Below are 11,365 nucleotides of genomic sequence, written 5' to 3'. Positions count from 1 at the left end.
GTGTCAAAGTGGCTATTGCTGATACATGGGAATGACATTGAAATCTGTGTATTGATTTTGGTTTTAGTAATCATTTTAAACTGAAACATAAATATAGAAAACATAAATATAGAGTAGTGCACAAATCATAAGTGTATGGCTTGATTATCACAAAATGAACATGTTTGTATAACCACTACCCAGATCAAGGAACACCATTTGCAAGATTCTAGAAAACCACTTGCTTTCTCTTCCTTTGCACCAAAAGTCACCACTATGCTGACCGCAAACAGAATAAAATACTTTTGCCTGCTTTTGAACTTGATATAAACTCAACTGTGCAGTATACAATCTTTGTGACAGGCTTCTTTTTGCCCAAGAAATATATTGTTGCTATGTAGTAGCCCCTTGTTTGAATACCACAATGATCATTATTGGGATTGTTTCCAATTTGGGGCTGTTGTGAACAGGGCAGTGATTATCCTTATTGAGAAGATCTTTTGGTGTACGTATTTACACAGTTCTTTTGGATATACATCTAAGAGTAGGATTTCTTGGTCATCATATGTAAGCAGCTTCAGTAGATTCTGTTAAGCAAATCTGAAGACAGGATTAGCCAACTGGTGCCTCGTTGTTTTAATGAACCCTTGAAACAGTATGACAAATACATCTCTGCGAGTTGGTCATTACACTGTGGTTTCCAAATAAGCAAGCCTAGAATCTCAAGTAAAAGAGACAATCTTCTTGGCTAACTAACGCAGTTCACTTGAATAGTCTTACTTCATATCGAAAGTCTTAATATTAGTGCCTTAGTAAGAATACTTTTGGTTGGCAGATGACTGAAACTCAATTCAAACTAACTTATATAAAATTAAATAAATAAAATAGAAAAAATACATAAAAACATAAAGGGATGGGGGGAATGTATTGGTTGAACTGATGAAACACACATTATCCCCTGACTTTTGACTGTTTTTAACTCTCAGCTCTGACTTTTCTCCAGAGGGAAAGCTTCATTTTCCAGCAGGCTTTTCCCACATGGCAGCAAAAGATGGCTCCTAGAAGCTTTGGGCTTATACTAAGGTCTTAAATGGAAGGGAGAGATGCATTCTATTATTCATCTCAGTTCCTCCCCAAAGATGTTGATTGACTTTGCTGTATCCAGCGGGATGGTGTTTTGTGATTGGCTAGGCCTGGATCATGTATCCAGATGCAAGGAGAGGGGTAGTGAGATGGGCGTCTCAAACCCACCTGAACCTCATGGTGTAAGTGAGATTATTATAGAAAGTGGGTGGAGTGGTTTCCCAAGGCATGCCGAGCAGGTAAAAGCAAAACAAGCCAATGTATGTACATTACTGTTAGATGGTATGTAGTAACTAGGTATAATTAGTTTCTAGCATTATACATGTTTAATTTGTTTATGTTTTCCAGATTATTGCAAATCATCATATGCAGTCTATTTCATTTGCTTCTGGAGGGGATCCGGTAAGTATGAATTCATAAAAGTTCTTTTGTGCCGCGGAGCGGCTGGGCCCGTGGGCCGTTGGCCGCTGGGCCTGCGCGTCCGGAGCCTGTGCTCCGCGGCGGGAGGGGCCTCAGCTGTGGGAGGCCCGCGTACCGAAAAAAAAAAAAAAAAAAAAAATTCTTTTTATAAGAGTTAAAAGAACTTCCATGTAAAGCATATTAGCCACTACCTGTCGTTTCCAAATATCTCATTACAGTTTGTGAATAGCCACCTGTAGCTGGTAATCAAAAATTTGGTTTTGACAGAGTATTTCCTGTCACTGATTTTTTTTTTAAGTATTTGGATTAGTAGATGAATTTATAATACTCCATTGTGTTATTATCTGAGAAGCTTCTTGTAGATAATATCCAGTTCATAAAAAACAAGCATGTCATATGTGTTTTGCCGGTCCTCCCTCAGAATTTTTTGCAACGCAGAGTTCCAGGCAGATCCTACTCATCAGCTGGATTTGGTATACGAGGGGAAGCCTATTTGCCATTCTGGCCGTCAACCAGGGCAACTAAATCTAATCCGAAACGAGCAACTAGGTTTGCAGAAACTCATGGAGGGAACGCTGAGCTGGGGAGAGAAAACTTGCAGTTCCTCCCTACCAAGAGGCCATGTGATGCTCATTTCCCATGAATTGTGCGGGACTGAGTCAGTGCTGTCCCTCCAAGCCTTCTTTGCAGAGTGGAGGGTCATTCCCTGACCTCCAACTGCATCCGCTGTGGACCAGAGCAAAAGGGGAGGGTCATTGAAGCTAGGAAGCCTGTGACTGACCAAGAAACAAATCTGTTTAAACTGAGGGAGGAGGAGGAGGGTTTTGCTCCTCTGTGACATTGTGACATTTTTCTTGTACCTTGAAATATAGAGTTGACCCTTGAACAATGCAGGGATTAGAGGCCCCAATCTTCCACCAAGTCAAAAATCTTCATATGACTTACTGTGGGCCCTCCATATCCCCAGGTCCTCTATATCCGCCCTCCATCCGGCCTTGTAATCTGGCTTCAACAGCGACTCCAAGGACGTGTTTGGTAGCAGAGAGGGTTGACTGCCAGTCCGAAAAGGCCCACATTGTCTGTTACTTCTCTTCCTAACCCATTATAACTCAGCCATCCATGAAGGAACTCGAATACTTTCCTTAAGCAATTTAAAGTAATGAGTTCTATAAGAGTAGTGTGAAAAATAATTGTTGCTGTTTGCCCTAAATTTTCCTTTTCAAGTTTCAATGGTTGCTGTCATTTTAGAATTGGTATGAAAATCTTTATTTTACCCTAGGCATGCCCTGCATGGTGTCTACCATAGTTCTCCAGAATCCTGATTCTTTTTAGACTGTCTTTTTGTGCCTTCAGTTCTTTATTTCTTTTGACCAACCAAAGCACTGCCCCTACAAAGAAAAACAGGAAAGAATTGTAGCCACTGTGGGAGAGTTTGTACCTACTGAATTGAGTGGCACCCTTGTGCTCTCTGCAGCTGGAGAGAAATCCTGCTGGTTTTAAATAGAAAACTGGAGTGACCAGAAGCCTTGGCATTAGAGGTCCCCCGAGTGAAGTTCTACCCTCAGGTCAGGGAGGCAGAATGGTGGAGTGCCAGGCTCTGGAGTCAAGTAAGACTTGACTTATTTAGACTCTAAGCTTCAGGGTCCTCATCTGTAAAATGGGGAATGATCACCCTTGCCTCAAGTGCTGTGAGAATTAAGTGGAATGGTGCATGTAAACTGCTAGTGCAGTGCCTGGCACGGAGTGATAACTGTCACCACTGTTGCTAACACATGTCTGTATTTTCTTAGGACACTCACTGAGATAATTTACAGCTTCACATCAGATAACGGTCCAAGGGGTAGGCAACCAGAGGTCTCCGTGGCCCAATGTAGTACCCATTCTTTCTACCATTGTCCCTCCAAAGTTTCAAAAATACTGGGTGTTCCTCTCACCTCTCCACGCTGCTCACCCTCACTTTTACTCTCGTCTCATAAACAGTTTACTTGTCTTCCTTCTTTCAGCCCTGAAGGCAGTTCTTGGTAATGCTTCTGTGTCTGTATATGCTTTTTTCATCTCAAGAATGCATTATGAGTATGTCAAAATTAAATATATTTCTTAGATTTCCCCCCCACTATTTGTGCTTTACTTTTAACATCCTTTAAATTCTCCTAGATATTTACAGTTGTAGAATTTTAGGACTGTGAGAATGTTGGAGACTCTTTTGAAGATGAGGAAACTGAGGTCTGGAGAGGCCCCATGACCTCTTTCCCATCAACTAATATAGCAGACAACATTGCTAGCATCATGCCACCTCTTCAACTTTAAAATGAGCAGCCAAGCCCCTGGTAATTGTGGCTTTGCTTCTAAAGTATATAATGTAAAGCTCATAGATATGACCTTATTTATTTATAAGATATTTCAAATCTTTTGTCTGTTTGCATAAGAGAGATTTACTTAGGTGTGTGTTATTTTTTAAAATAACTGAAGGCAAGTTATGCTGGCCCTGAGATCCGTTTCCTGTATGATTCATTGTGGGTTATTAAGTGATTGTCCTTGAGGGTATTACAAACATGGACTTTTATTTCCTGCCAGTTGACTGCATCTTTCCTCTAGAGAGTCATACTTCCAATCTGCAAATGGCACTGTGTGTATTTTTTTTCCCTGAGAACTGAGATAACAAAAAGCATCTTTAATTATTAAAATCTCATTCATCAGCATACTGTTTTCAATAAAAGTCAAAATTACCAAGTAGCTTTTTGTTTATTTGTTCTTCCAAAGCCAGCAACATCTCTTTTTTTTAACATAAGTTTAAATGGTGCTATTATCTTTCTTTTAAAGTTTTTTATACAATTTTTAAAGGTAAAGTCCATTTACACTTACTACAAAATATTGGCTCTATTCCGCCTGTATTCCCCCTGTATCTGACCCCTGTATTGCCCACCTGCCCCTCCTCCACTAGTAAGAACTAGTTTGCAACACATCTCTTTTTGAACTCCTTAGGTTTTTCATGGGTTCTCTTTCTCAAAAATGATCTCTCCTTTCTATATATTGATCAAATAAGTGCCTTGTATTTTTGCCCTCTTATTCCCTAAGTTGCACTGCACACAGGCAAGCTAACAACCATAAAACCCATGTCTCTTTAATCAACTTATTTTCTGATGTATGTGGTATCTGTTTGGACAGCAGGGAAATCATGGTGCCACATCCTAGTCTGTGACACCTTTGTGACTGCGTAACCCCTGGTATTTCAACTTTCAACACAGGAGAGTTATAGTTCCTAACCATTTTTTTGTGAATGTTTGTCCTAACATATTTCCTACTGCATTCTCTTTTGTTCTTAGTGGCATGGTCTGCCTCTAAATTTTTAATCTTCAAATTCTCTCCCCAAGGGACAGAGAATGTGGACTCCACACACAGTTGCTAAATATATAGTGTATATTTGTTTATGTTCCCTCCTAGGATGGCTTTCCTTTGCTCTTTAAACAGAAACCTTAGTATCGGTCCTTGCCTGAGTATCATATCCTAAATGTACTCTTATCATTCAACAGTAACAATGCATTCATTTTAAATGCAATCATTTTCCCTTTTTTATAGGATACTACAGACTATGTTGCCTACGTAGCTAAAGATCCAGTTAATCAACGAGGTATGGAAAGCAACTTCTAGATTTTCTTAAGAGCTGGTATATACCAACTTTAAAAAGTAACAAGCAATTATTTTCAATATGCAAAGTGATGAGAGTCACTAGAATGCTATACTGGGGTCTAGAAATATTAAGTAACTCTGAGTTTGAAATAAATAGCCCTGCTACCAGAGCAAAGTAGAAAAAATATATAGGTGGGATTTAAATCCCACCAGTCATTTGAGCCATTTACATCCCATAAACCAAAAGGCTTATCATCTATTTGTATAAGCGAAAGAGAAGCTGTTTTGGTTATAATAGACGGGGCTGGCTGCCACATCCCCAGCAGACAAATGAGTTACCCTTGAGACAGAAACCAGTGACGTCATTGGCCTGCAGTGGCCTTGGGGAGTGTGTGTGTGTGTGTGTGTGTGTGTGTGTGTGTTTATATGCATTGAGCCTGTGCACTTGCTGTTCAGGAGCCTGGCATGTCACTCTGTCTGGCATTTTCTCATCTTTTGGATCCAGTTTAAATGTCTCTTCTTCAGAGAGACCTTCTTTGACTCATATACTACCATCTGCAGTAGTATATGCCACTCTGCTGTGTCATAATACTTTATTTCTCTTCTGTTGACCGTCATCCCACACTTTTGTTATTTTATTTACTCACTTGTTTATGTGTTTAGTGTCTTTCCTTTCTACTGAAAGCTCCTGGAGGGCAGGAACCTGTTTATCTTACTCACCGTTGTTTCCCAAGCACTCATTACAATGCCTTGCACATAGGTGATGTTCCGTAACTATTTTTGTTGAATGACTGAGCGAATGGAAGAGTGAGTTGATTAGTTGTCTTATCCCAGGATTTGGCAAGGTTACCTAAGAAACTCACCTTCTAGCCACACTTTGGATCAGGGGCCTGAAGCTAGGCCATTGAGCCTCTGCAGACAGACATGCAGAGCGTTGCTTCTCATTCCTAACTCTGGGACATTCAGACTCCTCATAGGGATGAGTGTTAGGTTGCTTCTCCTCCTTAATTAGAGCCTATGAATTGAGCAGCATCCCCTGTCACCGCAGGGGTGGAGTTTGCCCCGCAAACATTTATTAAGTACACATGGAGTGGAATTTGGAAATTCAAAGAGCTCTAAAGACACAGAGGCGGAAATGTGCGTGGCATACTGGGGACAGGTGAATAAAACACTAGAATGCAGATTGTGTTTGGAGGAGAAAAAAGTCAAAAGGGCATCTAGAGGGCAGATAGGAGAGAGCTAATAAGTAGGAACTTATTCCTATGGGCCAAAGGGTGGAGAAGGCTGTTTATAAAACAGAGATTTAGGAAGGTTGGTTTGGCAGCAGGATGCAGTAGATGGATTCAGGGAGGGAGGGAGGTCAATCTGGAAGCTATCGTGATTGTCAGAAATGAAATTATGAGGACCAGCTGCTGGCATAGGACCTGGCACAGAGTAGATTCTCAGTAAATGCAGGCCAAGAGAACATGGCTCGATGAGATGGAAAGAAGGAACAGGTGATAAATACTGTGCAATACTGCATTAAAATAGACTCTAAACTACATAATAAAGAACGGATATTGCTCAAAGAGTAGATAGAAGAGACAGGAACTAGTGAAGGGGAAACGGCGGGGCGGGGAGTAGGAACAGAACACAACAAAGGATACCAGAAGAGCAACCTCTTTTAATCAGGCCTGAGCTTCCCTAAAGAATAAAAGTATGCTATTTTTGGGAAGGTCTCTGAACAACAAAGCCCTTTCTCTCAACCTGAAAAGGGCAGGGTGAAAGGAAGAGCAAATAGATCAGGAAATCCAGACGTTTAGTAACTTTTCCATCAGTCACTGAATATCTCAGGCATGTCATTGCTCTTCAGTAAACAGCAGGAGGCGTTCAAAGATTCTGCTCCTTGCTGAGGGTAACGGTGAGCAGGATCCACATGCTTGCAAATCTCCCTGCTTGCTTAAGTGAAATACGAGAGGCAGAGCAAATACGATGCAACTTGTTCACTTTTTTTTTTTGACATCTTTATTGGAGTATAATTGCTTTACAATGGTGTGTTAGTTTCTGCTTTATAACAAAGTGAATCAGTTATACATATGTTCCCATATCCTCTCCCTCCCTCCCACCCTCCCTATCCCACCCTTCCAGGCGGTCACAAAGCACCGAGCTGATCTCCTTGTGCTATGCAGCTGCTTCCCACTAGCTAGCTATTTTACGTTTGGTAGTGTATATATGTCCATGCCTCTCTCTCACTTTGTCACAGCTTCCCCTTCCCCTTCCCCATATCCTCAAGTCCATTCTCTAGTAGGTCTGTGTCTTTATTCCTGTCTTACCCCTAGGTTCTTCATGACATTTTTTTTTCTTAAATTCCATAACTTGTTCACTTTGAAATCTCCTGTTCTGGTGTCCGAGTAGTTCATCAGAACTGAGTTGCTAGAAGGGGATCCACGGGGATCCCGGCCTGGGGATTCTGCAAAGGCATTTATGAGAACTATTGACTGAGCTCATGGATGGGATTTGAGAGTTGAGAATAGATTCAGAAATGGTTCAAATAGAGGTTTCATTGTTTTCTTTTTTTAGTCCCCAGCCCGTGTATAGGAAGTAAGAAAGGTGCTGGAGTCAGACAGTGTGGGTGGGAATCATAATTCTTCCCCCATCTCACCATAGGCCTTAGCCAAGCTGTTTCACATCCTGAACCTCAGTTTCTTTAAGTGGGAGAAATAACATCTACTTGCTGGTGTTATTGGGAGGAGTAACTGAGGTAATACGGGGAAAGCATCATTTCCTTTACAGTCTCTTCTCATCTTTCTTCTTTAGGGAAACAGTTCTGTTGAGTAGCTAGATGACTTAGAAATCTAGGGTGATTTTCTTGGGCAAAAAAGTTAGTATCTCCTCATCACTCCTTTTCTTGTCCCCTCACCCCTTCTCTTGTTTATCTTGGTTGGGAAGCTTTCTGCGAGAAGCCACTCTGTTCACGACATACCCACTGCTTGCACATCCCTCTAGTGTTAAATCCTTCCCCCTCACCTGAGCCTCTGGACTTTAATTTCTGTACAAAAGTACCAACACAGTTCTTGAGTCCACAAATAATTATTAATTACATACTAATTTACAACGGGCTGAGGTAATTGTTGTGGGAGAAAAATAATTCCTGGCCACCATGGGCTCATCATCACAGGGGAGAGAAACAGAAGCTGTAGGGTGTGCAGGAGAAGTAGGGGAGCATAGGGAATAGTGCCTGGAGCCTGGCAGCTGCCCAGGTGGGCTTTGTGCAATAAGTGAATAAAGGCGCAGGTGGAAGAGCTGTGCAGTGAGAGCTTGGGGCTGTGGGTTTGGATGGTGGATAAAGGTGGGATTGCAGGGAAAGCAAAGAGTAGAAGTAGGGGAGCCATGGCTGAAAAGGTAGGGAGATTGTGGAGGCTTTGAATGCCAGCCAAAAGGTCAGTGGGAGCTGTTGAAGATTTTGAGCTTTATAAAAAATTATCCTGGCTTCTGCCATTCTACTGAAATTAAAAAATGATAATTTTTCTGGCCTTTATATCTGTGAAGGTGATATTGGAGGGCAGGAAAGCAGTCTGGAATTGTAGAGTCCAATTTGGAGGACGTCTCATTGGTCCTGGGCAGGGGTGATGATGCTTTAAACTGCACTGGGGGAAGAAGGGACGGTCTGGACAAAATTGTGAACTAATAGTACTTGGGAGCTATTTAGCTACGAGCATTGATAAAAAAAAAAATAGAAATCAGATGATCCTGAGGATTTAATGAGATATTATATGCAATGCAAATCTCTCAGTGCCTGGCTCATTATAAGTATGCTATAAATGATAGCCATTATTATTATTGTCCTGAGCGATTTGAAGTGGTGTGCACTAAAGAAACAGGGATTTTTACAAATAGGAAAAGCAATCCAATAGAGAAATAAGAACAAGAAAGTTACTTACTGCGTGCTCACCACATGCCAGGCATTATCAAGAGTATTTAGTCTGCATGGTCTCATTTCAACCTCACAACAATCCTATGAGGTAGGTATTAATGTTACTCATTTTTTGTAGAAGCAAACTCTGGAATTGAGAAAAGAAGGTTTTACTAAGCTCACCCAGCCAGTAAGTACCTGGACCGACTCCAGGTCTGGAGCACACATTTACCAAAGAAGATTACAAGGCACCAAGAAACATAAAAAAAAAAGCAAAAAGCAACTTTAACCTTACTAGTAATCAAAGAAACACAAATTATAATTAGATATCATACTTTGTCTTTGATAAAAGGTAAAACGTGATTTAGAGTAGTAGTAACTCTTGAACACTGCAGATCCAAATGTTTCAGAGAGCAAACTGACAATTTGCATCAAACTTTAAAAAAGGTAAACACTTTTGAACCAGCAACTTCACTTCTAAGGAAATAAGCCATGCACAAAGATTAAGCAGTAAAGATCACTGTCATATGTTATTGATACAATAGGAAAAAGAAAATTCAGTATTCATAAATAGCAAGTTATTTAAATGAATCCACAGACTGTACTACCATGCAGCAATTAATGTTATTGAGTACAAAAAGCAGATTATGAAACAATGTGTATGGTATGATTCCAGGTAGTTTTTTGGAAAAAAGATAGGAAAGACAAGAGTGGAATGTTACTCAGCCATAAAAAGAAACAAAATTGAGTTATTTGTAGTGAGGTGGACGGACCTAGAGTCTGTCATACAGAGTGAAGTAAGTCAGAAAGAGAAAAACAAATACCGTATGCTAACACATATATATGGAATCTAAAAAAAAAAATGGTTCTGTTGAACCTAGGGGCAGAACAGGAATAAAGACACAGACGTAGAGAAACAGACTTGAGGACAGAGGTGGGGGAAGGGGAAGGGGAAGCTGGGATGAAGTGAGAGAGTGGCATGGACATATGTACACTACCAAATGTAAAACAGATCGCTAGTGAGAAGCAGCTGCATATAGCACGGGGAGATCAGCTCGGTGCTTCGTGACCACCTAGAGGGGTGGGATAGGGAGGGTGGGAGGGTGGCTCAAGAGGGAGGGGATATGGGGATATGTGTATACGTAGAGCCGATTCGCTTTATTATACAGCAGAAACTAACAGAACACTGTAAAGCAATTATACTCCAATAAAGATGTAAAAGAGAAAAAGACTGGAAAGACACATGCCAAAATGTTAATAGTATGTAGTTATTCCTGGATAGTGAGACTTATGTAATTTTTATTTCCTAGAGTCTTTCTGTTTTCTAAAACTACTATAATGAATATTTATTACATTAGTAAAAAGAAAAGAATGTTCTGAATCCTTGAATAAATACAAAAAAACAGTGAAATCAGAAAGACAATGTTATAAACTTCGCTGGTGAGTTTGGTTCATCCAGGGGAAAATGTTCAGTAGAAAGGAGACGCCCAGAGGTTTGTGGGGCCTGAGGAGAGACAGGCCTTCTGGTGCAGATTCGGAAAAGCTGCAGCTTCTTAGCCCTAAGGGTGAGCTAGATCGCTGAAGGAAGAACCCAGAAAGAAGAAGGCTGAGGGTCTCAGGGAGTGGGAGAAGACCAAGAGATGAGTATCCGCTAAGATGCACGAAGAGCAGTTTCTCTGGGAGAAGAACCTGGGAATGTCTCAGACTGAAGAAGAGTTAAGGGCAATGGAGGTAGAAAATGCCATTCAGTCCAGCAGTTGACAGGCCACTGGTCACCATGGGAAGCACAGTGTGTCAGTGCATGGGTCAAGGCAGGAGCCAGACCTCAGGGATGAGGAGAGCCGGGGCGGAGCCAAGCTTCATGCTATAATAATCCTGAATGCTCCCACTGTCTCCCATCTGCTTGATTCACTTATAGCATTAGTGCATTCAAGGCAGGGAAGCTGCCACTTTTTCCATCTTGGCTAGGACTCTTTAGAGAACCCCTTATTCTATAAAAGGCCTTTTCTGTAGAAAAGGTAAGTTCCAGTAAGAGTGTTTTGAGTTTACCTAGTGACTAATACAGCCTGCCCCTGTAATTGCTGTAAATGAGGAAATCTCTTCACTTCTTACTCCAAATGTGTACAGTCCAGAAAGGCTTAAATATTTTCTCTGAATCTAGTCTGTGAAGAGGTCCCAGTTTACCTGAACTACCTGGATATAGGAAGGCCATGGTCCCGAGTCTCTGAAGAAAGCAAAAAAAACCCCAAAACCAAAAGAAAGCCAAAAAAACCCCAAAAACAAACCAAACCAAAACAAAAGAACACTGTAAAACCAATTTAAATTAACCCAATTATGTATATTTATGGTTATAAAATACATCCG

At 40.9% G+C, this 11,365-nt stretch overlaps 1 protein-coding gene across 3 annotated transcripts in view; it reads left to right on the top strand.

Annotated features, from left to right (window-relative positions):
- Positions 1–11,365, top strand: part of SHC4 (SHC adaptor protein 4) — a gene marked incomplete at its 5' end in the record, with an annotated part of 124,300 nt that overhangs the window by 72,645 nt on the left and 40,290 nt on the right. For all 3 annotated transcript variants that reach the window (XM_082647513.1, XM_082647512.1, XM_082647511.1), the window contains 2 exons: positions 1,411–1,464; positions 5,059–5,110. In XM_082647513.1, the coding sequence (XP_082503639.1) occupies positions 1,411–1,464; positions 5,059–5,110 (106 nt within the window). The remainder of the gene's footprint in view (positions 1–1,410; positions 1,465–5,058; positions 5,111–11,365) is intronic.

The sequence above is a fragment of the Grampus griseus genome (assembly GCF_964374135.1).
Source record: "Grampus griseus genome assembly, chromosome: 2".
Taxonomy (NCBI): Eukaryota; Metazoa; Chordata; class Mammalia; order Artiodactyla; family Delphinidae; genus Grampus; species Grampus griseus.
This window is presented reverse-complemented; position numbering and strand designations above follow the sequence as displayed.